This window comes from Dendropsophus ebraccatus, chromosome 8 (genome assembly GCF_027789765.1).
Source record: "Dendropsophus ebraccatus isolate aDenEbr1 chromosome 8, aDenEbr1.pat, whole genome shotgun sequence".
Taxonomy (NCBI): Eukaryota; Metazoa; Chordata; class Amphibia; order Anura; family Hylidae; genus Dendropsophus; species Dendropsophus ebraccatus.
The window spans coordinates 55,394,786-55,416,485 of record NC_091461.1 but is presented as its reverse complement, the minus strand read 5'-3'; the positions used below and the strand labels follow the sequence as shown (position 1 = coordinate 55,416,485).

The window sequence follows — 21,700 nt, the reverse complement described above, 5'->3', positions numbered from 1 at the left end:
CCCCACTGTCTCAGCCCGCTGCCTTAATGCCAAGTCAGATAGTGTAGAATGAGAAGACACCAAACCAGAAGAGAGACAAAAGGAAAGGTAATGTCTTCTAGCTCCCTAGCTAACTTATCTAAGGCGCCTCCTCCAGACATCTAAAGATGTTTACGGGAGTCTTCTTCCCCTTTTATTGATGTTATGTGGGGCATCCTCCTCCCCATTTGAGGCAAATGAATCCCCCCTGATGGTAATGGCGCCTCATTTTCCTTTAGGTGTTAAGGGCGCCTCCTCCAGACCCCTACAGGTATTTAAGGGAGTCTTCGCCCCCCTTTTTCTGATGTTAAAGGGGGCCTCCTCCCTTTTTGAGGCAAATGAATCCCCCTGATGGTTAATGGCGCCTCATTTGCCTCTAGGTGTTAAAGGAGTTATCTGAGGAGCTGAGCAGGCATTTCCTTTCCTCTCTCACCGGCATCTCACTTCCAGTTTGGTGACATCTCATCCTGACAACTTCTCACCTGGCACAGAGGTGGCGGCTGAGGTGAGAGATCAGGGACTATGGGGTGATCGCCACATGTGGGTGAAACCAGTCCCTCCGGTAGTGGCCAATGTATACACAATGATGGAATATGGCGTGTACATTGGCTACCACTGGTTTCACCCTCATGTGACAATCGCAGCCCAGTACCTGCCCCACTGACTCCACCCGCTGCCTTTATGCCGAGTCAGATAGTGTAGAATGAGAAGACACCAAACCGGAGGAGAGACAAAAGAAAAGGTAATGTCTTCTAGCTCCCTAGCTAACTTATCTAAGGCGCCTCCTCCAGACCCCTACAGGTGTTTAAGGGGATCTTCTCCCCTTTTTCTGATGTTGAAGGGGGCCTCCTCCTCCCCAATTGAGGCAAATGTTCCCCCTGATGGTTAATGGCGCCTCATTTGCCTCTTGGTGTTACAATGGTTATCTAAGGAGCTGAGCAGGCATTTCCTTTCCTCTCTCACCGGCATCTCACTTCCAGTTTGGTGACATCTCATCCTGACAACTTCTGACCTGGCACAGAGATGGCGGACTGAGGTGGGAGATCAGGGACTATGGGGTGATCGCCAGATGTGGGTGAAACCAGTCCCTCCGGTAGTGGCCAATGTATACACAATGATGGAATATGGCGTGTACATTGGCTACCACTGATTTCACCCTCATGTGACAATCACAGCCCTGTACCTGCCCCACTGTCTCAGCCTGCTGCCTTTATGCCGAGTCAGATAGTGTAGAATGAGAAGACACCAAACCGGAGGAGAGACAAAAGGAAAGGTAATGTCTTCTAGCTCCCTAGCTAACTTATCTAAGGCGCCTCCTCCAGACCCCTACAGGTGTTTAAGGGGATCTTCTCCCCTTTTTCTGATGTTGAAGGGGGCCTCCTCCTCCCCAATTGAGGCAAATTTTCCCCCTGATGGTTAATGGCGCCTCATATGTCTCTTGGTGTTACAATGGTTATCTAAGGAGCTGAGCAGGCATTTCCTTTCCTCTCTCACCGGCATCTCACTTCCAGTTTCGTGACATCTCATCCTGACAACTTCTGACCTGGCACAGAGATGGCGGACTGAGGTGGGAGATCAGGGACTATGGGGTGATCGCCAGATGTGGGTGAAACCAGTCCCTCCGGTAGTGGCCAATGTATACACAATGATGGAATATGGCGTGTACATTGGCTACCACTGGTTTCACCCTCATGTGACAATCGCAGCACAGTACCTGCCCCTCTGACTCCGCCCGCTGCCTTTATGCCAAGTCAGATAGTGTAGAATGAGAAGACACCAAACCGGAGGAGAGACAAAAGGAAAGGTAATGTCATCTAGCTCCCTAGCTAACTTATCTAAGGCGCCTCCTCCAGACCCCTACAGGTGTTTAAGGGGATCTTCTCCCTTTTTTCTGATGTTGAAGGGGGCCTCCTCCTCCCCAATTGAGGCAAATGTTCCCCCTGATGGTTAATGGCGCCTCATTTGCCTCTTGGTGTTACAATGGTTATCTAAGGAGCTGAGCAGGCATTTCCTTTCCTCTCTCACCGGCATCTCACTTCCAGTTTGGTGACATCTCATCCTGACAACTTCTGACCTGGCACAGAGATGGCGGACTGAGGTGGGAGATCAGGGACTATGGGGTGATCGCCAGATGTGGGTGAAACCAGTCCCTCCGGTAGTGGCCAATGTATACACAATGATGGAATATGGCGTGTACATTGGCTACCACTGGTTTCACCCTCATGTGACAATCACAGCCCAGTACCTGCCCCACTGACTCCGCCCGCTGCCTTTATGCCAAGTCAGATAGTGTAGAATGAAAAGACACCAAACTAGAGGAGAGACAAAAGGAAAGGTAATGTCTTCTAGCTCCCTAGCTAACTGATCTAAGGCGCCTCCTCCAAACCCCTACAGGTGTTTAAGGGGATCTTCTCCTCCAGATATTGATTTTAAACAGGGCCTCCTCCTGCCCCCTATGAGGCAAATAAATCCTCCTGCTTTTAATGGCACCTTATTTGCCTACAGATGTAAAGGGCGCCTCCTCCAGACTCCTACAGATGTTAAGGGAGTCTTCTACTCCTTTTACTGATGTTATATGGGGCCTCTCACTCCCCATTTAAGGCAAATGACTCCTCCTGATTTTAATGGCGCCTCATTTGCCTCTTTATGTTAAGGGCGCCTCCTCCAGACTCCTCAGGATATTTATGGGAGTCTTTTCCCCCTTTTACTGATGTTAACGGGGGCCTCCTCCTTCCCATTTGAAGCAAGTGAACCCCCTGTTGTTATTGGCGCCTCACTTGCCCATAGATGTTAACGGCGCCTCCTCCTCCAGACAGCTCCTGATGGTATGGGTGTCTTCTCCTCCAGACAGCTCCTGATGGTATGGGTGTCTTCTCCTCCAGACAGCTCCTGATGGTATGGGTGTCTTCTCCTCCAGACAGCTCCTGATGGTATGGGTGTCTTCTCCTCCAGACAGCTCCTGATGGTATGGGTGTCTTCTCCTCCAGACAGCTCCTGATGGTATGGGTGTCTTCTCCTCCAGACAGCTCCTGATGGTATGGGTGTCTTCTCCTCCAGACAGCTCCTGATGGTACGAGTGTCTTATGCAGCTGGCGCGGTCTTACCTACATTAGAGGTAAAAATTGGAACAAAGTGTTACAATGATATAAACATGATACTGTTATAACATTAATAATAATCACAGTTTTCATGTATAAGCTCCACATTAAAATGCAATTAGTATAAGGCTATGTTCACACAATGTAAGTTGTGAAGTAATCACAGCCGAAAATCGGCAACAACAGCCGTGATTACTACAGAACTTACATTGTGCTGCAGCTGAGGGAATCCCAGCTGGAGTGTATACACATCCCTAATGGCGCCGCAAAAACGGACATGTCAGCTTTCTGTGGCCGCTATTCATTGAACCTGACATGAGAACCTGTCAGTGCACACAATGGAGCACGCTCCATTGTGTGCAGCGGGGAATTCGGAAGCGGGCGAACACTGTTGCGCCCGCATCCGAATTCAGCGGTAGTGAAGATCATCCGTCCGGTACTGCAGTTCTGGCTGGGATGATCTTCTCTGACACCGGCCGCTGTCTCCAGCTGTGGGAACATGGCCTAAAAGTGATCTGCAGCCTAAGGTGTGATTAGATTTTGGTTACTCACCTTTACTGATCTTCGGTGCCGCAGCAGCAGCAGAACAGCGCCCGCAGTCTACAGGGGAAAGAGAAAACCAGCATGAAGTTTAGAGATCTGACCCGTCTCTTGGGGACACAGCAGTGATGGGAGAATAGACTTTCCACTGAGGAGAAGGGCATCAGCGCTATCCTAGTGGGTGGGATACAGGGGGACTGTGGTGGCACTATGTAGCTTATTTGGTGGTATTAGGTACATGACGCCTTTGTGGGGTATTATACTGTAAGTAAATCATAAAATAATAATAATAAAATAATATATATTGATCATATGAAGGTATTAAGTGCACCAAAATATCAGCCAGTAAAGCATCTAGAATGAACCCCTTATGCTGCTATACTGTGTGTCTTTTTTGCTGGCTGTGTGTGTTAGGCTGCACCCGAGTAGGGCTGTACCCAAATAACAAGGATAGAAAACGGGGAACAATGATGGAGCGTTTCATCCCATAGCCGCATGTTATCATGTTAATGTGTTATGGCTTGTACTTACCTGGATAGGATGGATCTTCTGCTGCTGCTTCTGCTGAGGAGAAATGACCAAGAAATGGTCAGAAATAAATGGTTAGTGTAAGGCCACCGGGATCACAGAGCACATTATAAGGAAACTATAGAAAGGAAATGTATTCTTGTAGCCGGACATCAGCTCCTAGATAAAGAGATCCCATCTGCCTTTGTTTTACCAACACAAAGGTATGTAATTTATAGGACAGGTTTGTTGGTATTGATGGAGATAGAGAAATATCATCCACCTCCAACTAGAGCGCCCCCTGTCCTCTCTATGCAGCATAGTAAATACAAGCAATCCCATGTATATAGACTCTGATTCCTCACCTAGGGATGACGATGGTCTTCTCTTCCTCCTCCTCCTCTTCGTCATCTTCTCTGTATATTGAACATAAACCAACTCATATATTAATATACAGTTAATTTATACATGATAAGGTTTATTATAAAAGAGGGGACTGCAAACCTAGATCTGATTTTTCTAAACACTCCCTGGAATAGGACCCTAGACAACCTGTTTATGTCAGATTCTTCAATTTTTTAGTGTTCTGAGCAACGTAATGGAAAGACAGGGTAAAAAGATCTACACTCTTCTGTTTTATAAATATGGAAATATATAATATGATATGTGATAGGATTCCAACTAGAGCCCCCCCCCCCCCCCCCCCCCACTATCCTGTCCTCTCATTGCACCCCTCCCTGTGTAAGATGTAAGGAAAGCCTATCTATGCATTCACAGTTATATTCTTTGATTTCTCACCTCGGGATGTCTTCGGCCGCCTCTTCTTCCTCCTCTTCCTCGCTGTACATACAAATACATTGTTATTGGGGATTTTACAGAGTTTTGATTAGGGAGTTTATAAACACTGATGGACTCATATATCAAACCATAGAATGCAGAAGGATGATTTCAGCTCTGCTAGTTCTTCATACTTACATGATGGTCTCCAGGCGAGGGATCCATAAGCATGATGGATACTTGGAAGGTCTGTAATAGAGAAAATATGTGTGTTAGGGATTATGGATACTCTAATGTGATTGAAACTTCCAGTAAATCTTATATCTTATGATGGCTCTATAAAACATGAATTATAACCCCATTTTTAAATAACCTCTTGCACTCACTGTTTTTGCCTCAACGCTGTTAACACTGTCAGATCTAACATTTAGCATTTTCCCATTCCTCTATGTTCATTATGTGCAGGTTTCTGCATGTGATATTCTTAGCTCCTGCCACATAACCCAAAACTAAAAATCTAATTTTTTTAGGGACCGTGTCAGTTTTGGAGTGGATCTGAAGAGGTCTGTATGTTAGAAACACCTATAAATCACCTCATTTTAAAAACTTCTCTATTTATTCAGTATGACGTTGAGGAAGTTTATTGACTTTTTAGACGTTTCACAGAAACTAAAGGGGTTATCCAGCGCTACAAAAATATGGCCATTTTCTTCCTGAGACAGCACCACTCTTGTCTCCAGTTTGGGTTTTGTAACTCAGGTCCATTGAAGTCAATGGAGCTTAATTGCAAACCACACCTGAACTGGAGACAAGAATGGTTCTGGCTCTTGAAGAAAGTGGCCATATTTTTGTAGCGTTGGATAAAGCAACTCCCCTCCCTGTGCAGGATGGCAATGGTGCGTTTACACAGACAGATTTATCTGACAGATCTTTAAAGCCAAAACCAGGAACAGACTATAAACAGGGATCAGGTCATAAAGGAAAGACTGAGATCTATCCTCATTTCAAATCCATTTCTGGCTTTGGCTTCCAAAATCTGTCAGATAAATCTTTCTGTGTAAACGCACCCTAAGGAAAGCCTATGTATGCATTTACATCATTATATTCTTTGATCCCTTACCTGGGGATGTCCTCGGCCGCCTCCTCTTCCTCTTCCTCCTCTTCCTCGCTGTACGTATGACATAGAACAGTTTGTTTTATACAGAGTTTTGATTGGGCAGTTTATAAACATTGATCATAATAGAATTGTACATTAAACCACAAAATGCAGAAGTATGACTTCAGGTCTGCTACTTCCTTATACTTACATGATGGTCTCCAGGCGAGGGATCCATGAGCTCTGTGGATACTTGGATCTTCTGTAATAGAGAATATATGTATGGTTGAGGTAATAGATACTTAATCCTGTTTGAAACTTTTAACAGAAAATGTCATATGTTGTGATATCTCAATAAAAACATGATTTATGGCCGTAACGTAAAAAATACGGCTGTATATTTACCTCAAAATAATGTGTGAAATACCCTTAGGATGTTTATTGACCCTTTAGGTGTTTCACAGAAATTAAAGGAAATTGAGGCAGACACAACATTAAAAAATTTGATTTTTTTTTCTGCCACATTTTCTATTTTCTTCCATTTTTTTCTAATCATTTCTGAGTGACATCTTCATTGCTGCCTTTCTGGAGCACATGGGACACTTTGATCGCTTTTTAGTCATTTTTTTATATGGTGAGACAATAAAAAAAAACTACTGACACATTTCCCAGATAGGAGCATTGTGCGATAGATACCTGAACTTCCAAGGTGTAGTCATCACTGCTCTCCTCCATCTATTACATGAAAAGAAAGGAATAAAAAATATTACGTATTTTAAGGGGGTAATAGTCACTTCTCCGAGGCTGCACATTAAGGAGGTTTTATCAAACTCAATAAAATGGAAACCCACTGGCCCAGATTTATTAAAACATGGATTTTTAGACAGGACAAACTTAGATGGAGCGACCCAGATGCCCCAGATTTATCCCAGTGTATCATGCTGATCAGGGCATTTCTAGGCCTGAATTTCTGTCCCTGTGCTCCAAATCTTCAAACCCAGATGTAGTGAGGTAGAATGGCAGAGAGGGAGCGGTCAGTTCCCCGATCTGCCACTCACTCACAGGATGCTGACACTTCAGGCCTGTAGCCTATGATCTGCCAGGATGCCATCCCCCTCCAAACCATTCCTTTTGGAGGGCATTGTGCTGGTGGTGATATATGGTTCGGGTCTCTGTATGGTCAGCTGGATGCTTATTCTTGTGTATGATTTGGCAATTCCGCCGTTTTTTCGGGATACCTATATATTGATGACCAGGACTTATGCACTTTACACTTTAGACATATGTTTTGGTATTGGGCTCAGGATGCATGAATTGTAATTGAATACATTGCTTACCCCTTGCATTTACAGTGTATCATTGATTAAGTATTTTGTTCTGGTCCCTTCATCTTGTTAAGTGTCCTTTTGTGTTCATGTTTTTATGGGATTATTTGGGAATCATGTATTAATAATTAATACATTGAAAATTTTGGTTGTCATTTAAAGGGTAATTTTTTGGGATTTTATCATCAAAAAACTCTATTCAATTGCGATACGTGAGTATACCTATAGGCTAAGTTCACACAACGTATAAATTCATTCAACAACGGTCGTAGTTGCAGATTTGCCACTAGGCCGTTATTTATTGGATTTGCTGATCACTTTAATTGCTATGGAATCCAGTCCGGTGTCTATACACACTGTACAATATCTTACTGTGAGATACTTACAGCCACTCCTCGTTGTCTTCATCGTCGCTGTAAGTGACAGAATAGAGAAGACAGTGAGAACCCAACACACAATAAACACTCACCCATTCATTGTACAATATTTTACTATGATATCCTTACTCCAAATCCAGAATCTCCTCCTCCAGGTCTTCATCGCTCCTGTTAGTGACAGAATAGAGAAGATAGTGAGAACTAGAGATGAGTGAATTGCTCATCTACACAAAGCAAAGCTCTTTGTTTGATCAGCACTTCGCTCATCATGCCACCAGCCTTTTAGCGCTGCTCCGCTCACTGCCAGTCCACTCCGGGTGTTGGGGAAAAGCTGGATCCAATCCTTGGAAACTGGGAGAAGTGTCCCAGGATTGAATGCAGCTTTTCCCGACGCCCTGGGAGGAGTGTCAGGGAGCGGAGCAGCTCTGAAGGGCTGGTGGCTTGATAAGCAGAGCGCTGATCAAATTAGGCACTTCGCTTTGTTTATATGAGCAATTCGCTCATCTCTAGTAAGAACCCAACACACAATAAAGACTCATTCATTCATTGTGCGATGCCCTGGCCCCTGGGGGCCACTTCCGCAGTGCTGGTGTTATGAGCGGGCAATGACCGGGGCAGCCGCAGGGGTTATACTTGTCACGGTATAGGCCTGAGGGCGGCACAGCTGTAGGGCCGGTCTGTGGAATCTGCGGGTGATGATGGGCATGCGATTCTTCGCTGCACTTAGTCAGGGCACCAGTTAGTGGACACCAATGCCAGGGTTCAGTAACAGCGGTTTTATTATAGATGAGGTAACTAGTAGCAACAGTTCTGTCCGGATGCAACCGGGTATACAGCAGGCTTTGACAAATAAGGCAGGAGTGGTGCTGCATAGGCTGTGAGAATACGTGCCGGATGATGGGAGTAGGAGTATGAGAGAAATAGCGGTGCTGGGTGGATTAGCTTGAGAATAATACTTGCTGTGAATCCTTGCAGCGATGAGGAGAAATAACGGAATGACACCCAGATGAGAGAAAAGAATCCGGTCACTTGAGCAGGCAGAAACAGCCGAAGACTGGAATATAGCAGCAGACTTAGTCACTCTTCTGTGGGAGAGGATAGAACCACACAACCTCCTTGCTTGGAAGCCGGGGCTCAACTCCCTTGTCAGCAGGAAGTGGGAGGTCACATGGTTGCTCCTGGCCAGAGCTAGTCGGCCATTGGAGGAACCATGGTTACAGGTCACGTGATCAACAGCCTTGCATACCACTGTACACTGTAATACACAGGAACACATGAGAATACACATGAAAATGCACAATACCAGAGAATACTAGGGGAAAACCAGCAGCAGTTGCAGTGCAAACACTTACCAGAACAGGCATTGACACAGAAATAGAAATGACCATAATAGGAGTAGTAGTCTGCATGTTCTGGGACACTGCATACCTCCCTAGCAAATTTGAGCCGACCTCGGCGAATCTAGAAGGCAGCAAACATGAATAGACTGGACAATTAAACAACAGGAATGAATGATGAGAGTGAGTGTGAGGAGGTGTGTGTTTCCCACGCCCAGGGCACAGGTGAAAAGAGAGAGAATGAGAAACCCTAGTGGCAGGACTTCACCTAGGGGTGCCTAACGTACTCTGGCGACCAGGTAGCTAGTGCGTGAACCATCTGACGTGTAAGCCAGGACAACTTAACTGCTGGCGGGTGACCCTCCATATTCCAGCCAGTTAGACAGTAGGTTTTCTGTTAAATATGTTACCCTACTGGAGGAGAACGTGAAGACCTGTGTACTACCTTGGCGTGTCTGAGTAGTGTCTTGGATACCTGGAAGAGAAAAGAACAAAATAATAAAAGCAAACATACATGGGGAGCTCCCTTTCATACCACTCAATCACACACACAAGCACTCCACAGGCCAAACACACGAAAAGGTATCCAAGGTGCGATATGTATGGACCAGTGTGAAGGTTAGGTAAGACTATGTGTGATAACTACTATGTTGGGACAAGACAGAGGTGAACAAATACTGGAAACAAAAGGAAGGGAAACACAAGGGACAACAAATACTGCGAGGTCTTGAGGAGAACTGGCTCACATGAATCTGAATGAAACCTGAGAGAAATATTGAATGAAAATCTGAGAAAAATCTGCATACGAACTGGCTCAACTAAATCTTTCCAGCTATAGATATGATAATAATACACAATAATGAGACTGGATGAGAAAATACACTCCTACATAAACTGGACTTTCTCTGAGGTATATGTGAACTGACTTCTCTTACTCAGAGGAGGAGCTATCTGACTCAGACACTGGAAAATATACTGTTTTACAAAAGAGGCACTCTACTCTGAGGCAATCTATGTAACCTTGTGCTTACTCAGAGGAGGAAATACAATGACTTCGATAACACTGGAATGCAATGGTAGAAAAAAGTGCAATAATGAAATAAGTGCAATAATACCCTGTGTGGAACACACAATCACAGGAAAGTGCATTAGGAAGGAATGGGTTAAGTGTCTCTGTTAGGTAGAGTCTCTTTTAGGCAATTGGAACATCGTCCATGTAAAAGGCTCTGGGACAGGCACTAGAGAACTTTTTGTAATGGTAAGTGTCCATCAGCTCATGGCTGGTTAGTACAGGGAACTTGGTCAGGAGGACCAGGCACGAACCTTGAACGTTGCAGGAACTGGAACAAAACAGTTAGACAACAAAAACAGTTTAAGGGCTCTGGTCTCTGTAGCGGATACTTAGCAGAAATGTCCTGGAGGACCCTGAGTAGGCTTCTTCTTTTTCTTCTTCCACGGATAGCTATAGCGTGAAGGGCCTGGAGCAGAAGCATCGCTGGGTGCAGTAGTGACCACAACACTAGGGGTTACCGTGGTGACCGGAGAAATGATGGGGGCCACATGATAGGTAACCGTAGTGGTGGAGCAGGCAGCTTTAGCCACGGCTGTAGAAGCGGCAGTGTTAGCTGCTGTGGACTGCCCCGCTGTAGTGGGAGCTGAGGGAACAATGGTGGGCATGGCAGTCGCAGCTTTAGTGGCAGGCGGCAGGGCAGAGAGGGCCTGCCGAATCTCCTCTATCAGCGGCAGGATCTTTGGCTCACACCCGAACACCCGTTGTGGAAGGGGCGGCGACTCGCGCCCGGGAGGCTGCCACAAGCCCGGAGATATGGAGGCTTTGGCCGAGTTCTTCCCCTTATGGTCGGGGACAGAAAACAATGGCGTCGGTCCACTTACGATCGCAGCGACCTCCGGTGATGTGGACCCTGCTGCGGAGGAGGCAGAATCAGAGGAGCGGGATCGGCCAGGTCCCGGTGAGATACTGGTGTCAGATGCGGGAGGATCCGGTGGCACTGGTACAGCAGAGGCAGGTACGCACCCCCGGCAGGATGCCATCTTGCTACGCACTGGCCGGAACTTGTAGCCGGAAGGGGAGGAGCGCCAGGCTGGAGGATCAGGTTCGAGAATCTGCCCAGCAACAGTGACGTCAGTGGAAGCGGCCGGCCAATCAGGAGAGACACAGTCATTATCAATGGCGCCAAGCAATTCCCGCTTCTCGGCCGCATGGCAGTTAACCCCCTCGTCACCGGGGGATGGCGCAGGTAGAAATAACAGCAAGAAGCGGCCATTTTGTGTACAGTCCAAGCCGTGCAGCGACTCAGTTATCAGAACTCCCATGGCAATTTTAGCACAGTCTCTGGAGACGACATTAAACTGTAGATCTGGTACACCGCGTGGCGGGTAGATCCTGTTCGTGACGCCAAAAATGCGATGCCCTGGCCCCTGGGGGCCACTTCCGCAGTGCTGGTGTTATGAGCGGGCAATGACCGGGGCAGCCGCAGGGGTTATACTTGTCACGGTATAGGCCTGAGGGCGGCACAGCTGTAGGGCCGGTCTGTGGAATCTGCGGGTGATGATGGGCATGCGATTCTTCGCTGCACTTAGTCAGGGCACCAGTTAGTGGACACCAATGCCAGGGTTCAGTAACAGCGGTTTTATTATAGATGAGGTAACTAGTAGCAACAGTTCTGTCCGGATGCAACCGGGTATACAGCAGGCTTTGACAAATAAGGCAGGAGTGGTGCTGCATAGGCTGTGAGAATACGTGCCGGATGATGGGAGTAGGAGTATGAGAGAAATAGCGGTGCTGGGTGGATTAGCTTGAGAATAATACTTGCTGTGAATCCTTGCAGCGATGAGGAGAAATAACGGAATGACACCCAGATGAGAGAAAAGAATCCGGTCACTTGAGCAGGCAGAAACAGCCGAAGACTGGAATATAGCAGCAGACTTAGTCACTCTTCTGTGGGAGAGGATAGAACCACACAACCTCCTTGCTTGGAAGCCGGGGCTCAACTCCCTTGTCAGCAGGAAGTGGGAGGTCACATGGTTGCTCCTGGCCAGAGCTAGTCGGCCATTGGAGGAACCATGGTTACAGGTCACGTGATCAACAGCCTTGCATACCACTGTACACTGTAATACACAGGAACACATGAGAATACACATGAAAATGCACAATACCAGAGAATACTAGGGGAAAACCAGCAGCAGTTGCAGTGCAAACACTTACCAGAACAGGCATTGACACAGAAATAGAAATGACCATAATAGGAGTAGTAGTCTGCATGTTCTGGGACACTGCAATTGCATAATATTTCCCTATGAGATACTTACTCCACATCCAGAATGTCCTCCTCCAGGTCTTCTTCACTCCTGTAAGTGACAGAGTAGAGAAGATAGTGAGAACCCAACACACAATAAAGACTCATTCATTCATTGTACAATTTTTTACTAGAGATCCTTACTCTACAACTAACCTGTAACTCAGGTCCATTGAAGTCAATGGAGCCTAATTGCAAACCACAACTAAACTGGAGACAAGAGCGGTGCTGGCTCTTGAAGAAAGTGGCCATGTTTTTGTAGCGCTGGATAAAGCAACTCCCCTCCCTGTGCAGGATAGTAAGGAAAGCCTATCTATGCATTCACAACATTATATTATTTGATCCCTTACCTGGGGATGTCCTCAGCCGCCTCCTCTTCCTCCTCTTCCTCGCTGTACGTATAACATAGAACAGCTTGTTTTATACTTGTTTTTGATTGGGCAGTTTATAAACATTGATCATAATAGAGTTGTAAATATGCAAAATAAGAGTCTGTGGAGTCTCGGTTGCGAGTCTCAAAACACGGTAGCCAGATCTCTCTAGCCTGTTGCCACGGGGTGCCTCCATGATGGGGAGAATTGTACATCAAACCACAGAATACAGAAGTATAATTTCAGCTCTGCTACTTCCTTATACTTACATGATGGTCTCCAGGCGAGGGATCCATGAGCTCTGTGGATACTTGGATCTTCTGTAATAGAGAATATATGTGTGGATGATACTTTATACTTTAAACTTTATAGATACTTTATCGTGTTTGAAACTTAGAACAGAAAATGTCATATGTTGTGATATCTCAATAAAAACATGATTTATGGCTGTAACATTCAAAATACGGGTGTATAATAACCTCACAATTGTGTGTGAAATACCCTTAGGAAGTTTATTGACCCTTTAGGTGTTTCACAGAAATTAAAGCAAATTGAGGCAGACACAACATTAAAAAATTTGATTTTTTTTTTCTGCCACATTTTCTATTTTCTTCCATTCTTTTTAGTAATTTCTGAGTGACATCTTCATTGCTGCCTTTCTGGAGCACATGGGACACTTTGATCGCTTTTTAGTCATTTTTTTATATGGTGAGAGAATCAAAAAAAACTACTGACACATTTCCCAGATAGGAGCATTGTGCGATAGATACCTGAACTTCCAAGGTGTAGTCATCACTGCTCTCCTCCATCTATTACATGAAAAGAAAGGAATAAAAAATATTACGTATTATAAGGGGGTAATAGTCACTTCTCCGAGGCTGCACATTAAGGCCTGTAGCCTATGATCTGCCAGGATGCCATCCCCCTCCAAACCACTTCTTTTGGAGGGCATTGTGCTGGTGGTGAAATATGGTTCGGGTCTCTGTATGGTCAGCTGGATGCTTATTCTTGTGTATGATTTGGCAATTCCGCCGTTTTTTCGGGATACCTATATATTGTTGACCAGGACTTATGCACTTTACACTTTAGACATATGTTTTGGTATTGGGCTCAGGATGCATAAATTGTAATTGAATACATTGCTTACCCCTTGCATTTACAGTGTATCATTGATTAAGTATTTTCTTCTGGTCCCTTCATCTTGTTAAGTGTCCTTTTGTGTTCATGTTTTTATGAGATTATATGGGAATCATGCATTAATAATTAATACATTGAAAATTTTGGTTGTCATTTAAAGGGTAATTGTTTTGGATTTTATCATCAAAAAACTCTATTCAAATGCGATACGTGAGATACTTACAGCCACTCCTCGTTGTCTTCATCGTTGCTGTAAGTGACAGAATAGAGAAGACAGTGAGAACCCAACACACAATAAAGACTCATCCCACTGGCGTAGCTACCATGGGGCCCGGGCCCCCGCGTTGAAACATGTGGCCTGCATTATTGAATCCCATCCCGTGCGCCTACTTCCGTCCCGCCCGCGCGTCACCTGACTCGGCCGGCAGCTTTTCTTCATCACAGCCCGCCTTCAGCCCGTCCCCCTACGGACCAGAGCTGCTTCCGCACTCCTCCGCTCAGACAGGGACATCGAGGCTGAGGAGTGCATCTTCAAGCAAGATGCGGCCCCTCACAGGTGTCTCCCTGCGGCCCCCGCTCTCGTCCTGTCTCCCCCTGCGGCCCCCGCTCTCGTCCTGTCTCTCCCTGCGGCCCCCGCTCTCGTCCTGTCTCCCCCTGCGGCCCCCTCTCTCATCCTGTCTCCCCCTGCGGCTCTCATCCTGTCTCCCCCTTCGGCTCCCTTCCTGTCTCCCCCTGCGGCTCCTGTTTTGTCTCCCCCTGCGGCCCCCGTCCTGTCTCCCCCTGCGGCCCCCGCTCTCGTCCTGTCTCCCCCTGCAGCTCCTGTCCTGTCTCCCCCTGCGGCCCCCGTCCTGTCTCCACCTGCGGCCCCCGTCCTGTCTCCCCCTGCGGCTCCTGTCCTGTCTCCCCCTGCGGCCCCCGCTCTCGTCCTGTCTCCCCCTGCGGCTCCTGTCCTGTCTCCCCCTGCGGCCCCCGTCCTGTCTCCCCCTGCGGCCCCCGTCCTGTCTCCCCCTGCGGCCCCCGTCCTGTCTCCCCCTGCGGCCCCCGTCCTGTCTCCCCCTGCGGCCTCCGTCCTGTCTTCCCCTGCGGCCCCCGTCCTTTCTCCCCCTGCGGTTCCCATCCTGTCTTCCCCTACGGCCCCCGTACTTTGTCCCCCTGCGGCCCCCGTCCTGTCTCCCCCTGCGGCCCCCGTCCTGTCTCCCCCTGCGGCCCCTATCCCAGTCCTGTGTCTCCATGTGGCCCCCCATACAGTGTCCCCAGCAGCAGCCCCCCCATATAGTGTCCCCAACAACAGACCCCCATATAGTGTCCCCAACAACAGACCCCCATATAGTGTCCCCAACAACAGACCCCCATATAGTGTCCCCAGCTGCAGCCCCCCTCCACACATAGTGTCCCCAGCAGTAGCCCCCCCATAGTGTGCCCAATAGCCTCCCATAGTGTCCCCAGCAGTAGCCCCCCATAGTGTGCCCAACAGCCTCCCATAGTGTCCCCAGCAGTAGCCCCCCCATAGTGTGCCCAGCAGCCCCCCATATAGTGTCCCCAGCAGTAGCCCCCCCATAGTGTGCACAGCAGCCCCCCATATAGTGTTTCCAGCAGCAGCCCCCCGATATAGTGTCCCCAGCACCAGCCTCCCTCCACACATAGTGTCCCCAGCAGCCCCCCATATAGTGTGCCCAGCAACAGCCCCCCAAATAGTGTCCCCAGCAACAGGGCCAAGCCCCCCCTAAGTGTGCCAGCCCCCCCCAATGTCCCAGAGGCCCCTGTGCAGCCCCCCCCCCCCCAACCTCATGACCTGCGGGGGCCACATCCCCGACCGCAGTGGCGAAGAACAACCATCACCCTCAACACCATCACTGCCCCCCACAGACCAGAGAGAAGAGGGAGGCAGGCACAGAAGCAACACAAGACCAGAAAACAGAGCAGGAACCAGGACAGGTGAGATTACCTCCAGAGAACTACAACCCACACTATGTCCTTCTAACTGTTCATGATGGGAGTTGTAGTTTTGCAGCCTGTGGACATTCAAGATGCTGAACTGCAACCCCCATCATGCCCTATTGATGGGTTATAGTGGGGGTTGAAGTTCTGCAACGGATTAGAGGTTGATATAGTATAGGAGGGGGGAGGCAGTGGCACAGTAGAACTAAATTTACCATCATGCTGTGTGGTAATATGCAAGACTACATCTCCCAGCATGGTGTGTGGTAATATACAGAACTACATCTCCTAGCATGGTGTGTGGTAATATGCAGGACTACATCTCCCAGCATGGTGTGTGGTAATATATAGAACTACATCTCCTAGCATGGTGTGTGGTAATATGCAGGACTACATCTCCCAGCATGGTGTGTGGTAAAATATAGAACTACATCTCCTAGCATGGTGTGTGGTAATATGCAGGACTACATCTCCCAGCATGGTGTGTGGGGTAATATACATGACTACATATCCCAGCATGCTGTGTGTGGTAATATACAGGAATACATCTATCACCATGGTGTATAGGGTAGGCTGTAGAACTACATCTCCCAGCATGTTGTGTGGGGTAATATGCAGGACTACATCACATAATAGGAGTTGTAGTTCTGCAACAGATAAGACGATGGGGGAGATGGGGGGGATGGTGACACGAGGGGGAGATGGTGACACAGTATACTAGCGGCTATGTGGGTGCATGTGTACATGTAGGGCTCGCAACACGTTGCCGGAGTTTGCCGAAATGGGGCCATAAAGTTTTTTGCTATGGGGCCCCATGAATCCTAGTTACGCCCCTGACTCATCCATTCATTGTACAATATTTTACTATGAGATCCTTACTCCACATCCAGAATCTCCTCCTCCAGGTCTTCATCGCTCCTGTTAGTGACAGAATAGAGAAGATAGTGAGAACTAGAGATGAGTGAATCGCTCATCTACACAAAGCAAAGCTCTTTGTTTGATCAGCACTTCGCTCATCATGCCACCAGCCTTTTAGCGCTGCTCCGCTCACTGCCACTCCACTCCGGGTGTTGGGGAAAAGCTGGATCCAATCCTTGGAAACTGGGAGAAGTTTCCCAGGATTGAATGCAGCTTTTCCCGGCGCCCTGGGAGGAGTGTCAGGGAGCGGAGCTGCGCTGAAGGGTTGGTGGCTTGATAAGCAGAGCGCTGATCAAATTAGGCACTTCGCTTTGTTTATATGAGCAATTCGCTCATCTCTAGTGAGAACCCAACACACAATAAAGACTCATTCATTCATTGCATAATATTTCCCTATGAGATACTTACTCCACATCCAGAATGTCCTCCTCCAGGTCTTCTTCGCTCCTGTAAGTGACAGAGTAGAGAAGATAGTGAGAACCCAACACACAATAAAGACTCATTCATTCATTGTACAATTTTTTACTAGAGATCCTTACTCCACATCCAGAATGTCGTCCTCGTCCTCCTCCAGGTCTTCTTCGCTCCTTTAAGTGACAGAGGAAACGATAGTGGGAACCCAACGTACAATAAGGAGAGGGGGGGGGTTATAGACTCACACACATTTTATATTCACAGTAAAGATTTACTAACCATAAATCCAAGTCGTCCTCTAAAGAAAAGAAAGAAAAACATCAGGTTAAAATAGATTGTTACATAAAAGTTTCTTGTTTCTCCATATTTACTAACGTCGTGTGCCACAAAAATCTCTAAAAACCAGCACACCTTAAAGGCAATAAGAGAGGGGAGTGATGGAAAAAAATCTGAGTTATAGATGTCAGACACAAGGGGAGAAGGTTATTTCTGGAGAAAAAAGGTTTTTAAATCAACTGGTGTCAGAACATTATACAGATTTGTAAATTACTTCTATATAAAAAGCTTGTCTTGCAGTACTTATCAGGTGCTGTACGTTCTACAGGAAGTGGTGTATTCTTTTCAGACTGACACAGTGCTCTCTGCTGCCAACTCTGTCCATGTCAGGAACTGTAATCTCCTGCTGTGAACAGTTCCTGTCATAGACAGAGATGGCAGCAGAGAGCACCGTGTCAGACTGAAAATGAACACAACTTCCTGTAGAGCAGGGATGGGAACCTTCGGCCCTCCAGCTGTTGCAAAACTACAATTCCCATCATGCCTGGAGAGCAAAAGCTTTATGGGAATTGTAGTTTTACAACAGCTGGAGGGCTGAAAGTTCCCCATCCCTGCTGTAGATCATACAGCAGCTAATAAGTATAACCACCAACAATCACATTTTTTGGCAAAACACGTGGCTTGGGCGGGTGGTCGGCTATGTAAGAGCAGCATACAGATATGCCAGCCTTGATAAATCCCCCCAAAATCTATGGAGATGATATTATAGATGGGCAAAACTTACCCTTAAAGTCGTCCTCTCTAACCTGAAATCAGAAACACAGAGTAAGCAGAGTATATTGTTATAGAACAGTCAGATTACCTTCCTGTAACGCTCCGTCTGCTGTTCATTGATGTTACAGGATGCCACATGAAATGTAATGGCCATCTTATGTGGGACCATTAGATGTAATATCAGGCAGATATCGCCCTATGTAATAGGGCCAGAGATCAGCCAAGCAAATCCTCGCTCACCGACTGATCGTTACTTTACACCTGTCAACAAAGGTTCGGAGCCTGAAGGGAGGAGTATACCACTGGTTACCAAGCACGTGGCTAATGTATCTAGACCTCCCAACTTTTGTGATGGCCAAAGAGGGACACTTGTGGTTCAGGCCTAATTCCGCAGTTCTCAGTATTTGGGGATCAGCAAATATAGAGAACTTTGTAACCCATTAATTCCTATGGGGAAATTCACACATCCTCTATTTTTGTAGATCCGCAATCCACAACATCAAAAATAGGACTGGTTGTAATGCGGTCTGCCACTGCGGTAAGGACACTCCAATAGAAGTCTATGGGAGCCTCCGCATTTTGTGTAAAACACCCAAGCACTCTGCGGAGACTACAGATATTTTGTGGATTGCGGAGAAAAAATGCTGATCATGAATTTCATCCTGACGTGTGAATGTAGCCTCACTCTAAGGAAATTTTACGGACATTTCTATACTTTTTAAAGGGAACCAGTCATCTGAATCGGATATGGTTCCCTGAACCGCTGTATACAGCTCCTGAATCAGCAGCAGCACGTACTGGCTGCGGCTGCAGCAGGAGCTGTATACCCGAAAAAAGCAGTTTAACCCCATGGGGGCGTGACAGGCAGAGGTAGTCATCTGGGCCTGTCAGCGCCCTCGGAGGGATGATTGACAGGCAGAGAGGCCAGTAAAGGACCTCTCTGCCTTTCAATCATCCACTTGGAGCACGCTGACAGATTGATGCAGTCACTAGAGATGAGCGAACCGGGTTCGGGTTCGAGTCAATCCGAACCCGAACGTTCAGCATTTGATTAGCGGTGGCTGCTGAAGTTTGATAAAGCCCTAAGGCTATGTGGAAAACATGGATATAGTCATTGGCTGTATCCATGTCTTCCAGACAACCTTAGAGCTTTATCCAAGTTCAGCAGCCACCGCTAATCAAATGCTAAACATTCGGGTTCGGATCGACTAGAACCCGAACCCGGTTCGCTCATCTCTAGCAGTCACCGATCCTGGATCTGCTGCAGATTGATGCAATCGCACATACAGGATCTGCTGCAGATTGATGCAATCACACATACAGGATCTGCTGCAGATTGATGCAATCACACATACAGGATCTGCTGCAGATTGATGCAATCACACATACAGGATCTGCTGCAGATTGATGCAATCACACATACAGGATCTGCTGCAGATTGATGCAATCACTAGAGATGAGCGAACCCGAACGTTCGGTATTTGATTAGTGGCGGCTGCTGAACTTGGATAAAGCTCTAAGGTTGTCTGGAAAACATAGATACAGCCAATGACTATATCCATGTTTTCCACATAGCCTTAGGGCTTTATCCAACTTCAGCAGCCACCGCTAATCAAATGCCGAACGTTCAGGTTCAGATGGACTCGAACCCAAACCCGGTTCACTCATCTCTAATATTTAACCTTTGAGTCAAGATGGCTTTGATCATCACTGGTATCTTTTGTGAGGGGAAATTGGGTAGATTCCAAATGCCAATCTCATTACTAGGTCAAAAAGAGGAACAAAGAGGGATAGAGGGACGTGGGTCAAAAGTAGGGACTGTCCCTCCAAAAGAGGGACACTTGGGAGTTATGTGTATCTATTGAGGCTGTAGTCACACTGCCATTAGAGGATCCAGCAGATATGACAGGAAGGATGGTGCCGCATGCAGGAGCGCTATCTATTATGTTACACATCTGGAAAGGTTCCTTTTTTTTTAGGAATAGAAACCATGATACAAGTGTGAACAGAGCCCTTCCCCACTGACATCCATAGACCACTGTCACTGCTAATGCTGCACTTATTGTCACTCTGAAGTATATGACCAGTGTAGGAGGCCACATGAACCCTTCCCACATTAAACCCGGGTATAGTTTGGTCCAGAGAAGAACAAACGAAGAGTCCAGCTTGCAGTGAGAAAATGCTGATTGTAGTTTATCCACATCCACTAGACAGTGCGCACGTAGCGATACTACCCCCAGAAAAAGGCCACATGTTCACTGCTACCTGTGCACTGTCTAGTGGATGTAAATAAACTACAATCAGCATTTTCTCACTGAAAGCTGGGCTCTTCGTTTGTTCTTCTGTGAATCCTGCACCTGTTGGAGTGCGAGTCCGTGCTAGCGCTAAGCGTCTCATGGTAAGCTGGTAACCCTTTACTATATGCAGTTTGGTCCAGGCCAGAGTATACCCAGGGGGATAACTGTCCTAGGCCAAACTATACCCCAGGGTGCAAAATAGTCTAGGCTCAGTGGCTGACATAGCGCATGTACAGCCGGTTCGGCTGCACAGGGGGCGGAGAGGGAGGGGGCCTGCCATTGCTTAGTCCCATGGCACACCGTTTCTCATGTCCCCTTTAAGCATCCCTGGAAGGTGCAGCCGCGCAGCTTCTAGGGATGCTCCGCTGTTGTAACCTTTAACCTGCTCACTGTAGTGCAGTGTGAGCGGGTGAACATAAAGAACAGGATACAGCAGCAGGACCTGTCAGCATCCAGCTGTTCTATTCATCATCATAGGCCATGGGCACTCCGAGCCTGCAGCCTGTGAGAGGCCGGGATCTCTCCAGCAGGGGCAATGATATGATGTCATCACACCTTCTGGAGGATCCCTTCCCGTGGCTCACAGGCTGGAGGCCAAAAGATGGAGAGACCTGCTGCATTCCTGGAATAGGTGAGTATGATGTGTTTGTTTGTTTTTTATGTTGGAGCACAACAGGGGGTCATCATTACTATTGGTGCTGTATACCACAGGGGGTCATAATTACTATGGGGGCTGTACAGAGCAGGTGGCATTGTTACTATGGGGGGCTATACAGAGCAGGGGACATTATAACTATGGGGGGGGGGGGGGGGGGGGGGGGGGGTACTCCGGTAAAAGACAATTCTTTCAAATCAACCGGTATCAGAAAGTTATACAGATTTATCATTTACTTATATAGGTATAAAAATCTCAAGTCTTGCAGTACTTATCAGCTGCTTTATGTCCTGCAGGAAGTGGTGCAGTTTTTCCAGTCTTACACTGTTCTCCCTGCTTCCATGACTGTCCCTGACAGGAACCGTCCAGAGAAGGAGAGGTTTTCTATGGGGTTTTGCTATTGCTCTGGACAGTTCCTGACACAGACAGAGGTGGCAGCAGAGAGCACTGTGTCAGACTGGAGAGAATACACCACTTCCTACTGGACGTACAGCAGCTGATAAGTACGGGAAGACTAAAGATTTTTTA

The 21,700-nt window shown here is 47.2% G+C and overlaps 1 protein-coding gene across 9 annotated transcripts in view; it reads right to left on the bottom strand.

The window, feature by feature from the left end:
* Window positions 1–21,700, bottom strand: part of LOC138799356 (FK506-binding protein 5-like) — a 104,266-nt gene that overhangs the window by 76,644 nt on the left and 5,922 nt on the right. For 5 of the 9 annotated variants that reach the window (XM_069980397.1, XM_069980401.1, XM_069980400.1 and 2 more), the window contains exons 3-13: window positions 18,231–18,252; window positions 17,450–17,468; window positions 17,296–17,343; window positions 17,165–17,203; window positions 16,718–16,756; window positions 14,124–14,150; window positions 13,534–13,572; window positions 13,033–13,083; window positions 12,743–12,784; window positions 12,406–12,444; window positions 7,868–7,906 (exon numbers count right to left, since the gene is read on the bottom strand). In XM_069980397.1, the coding sequence (XP_069836498.1) occupies window positions 7,868–7,906; window positions 12,406–12,444; window positions 12,743–12,784; window positions 13,033–13,083; window positions 13,534–13,572; window positions 14,124–14,150; window positions 16,718–16,756; window positions 17,165–17,203; window positions 17,296–17,343; window positions 17,450–17,468; window positions 18,231–18,252 (404 nt within the window). The remainder of the gene's footprint in view (window positions 1–7,867; window positions 7,907–12,405; window positions 12,445–12,742; window positions 12,785–13,032; window positions 13,084–13,533; window positions 13,573–14,123; window positions 14,151–16,717; window positions 16,757–17,164; window positions 17,204–17,295; window positions 17,344–17,449; window positions 17,469–18,230; window positions 18,253–21,700) is intronic. The other 4 variants (XM_069980399.1, XM_069980398.1, XM_069980404.1 and 1 more) reach the window with 4 other exon arrangements.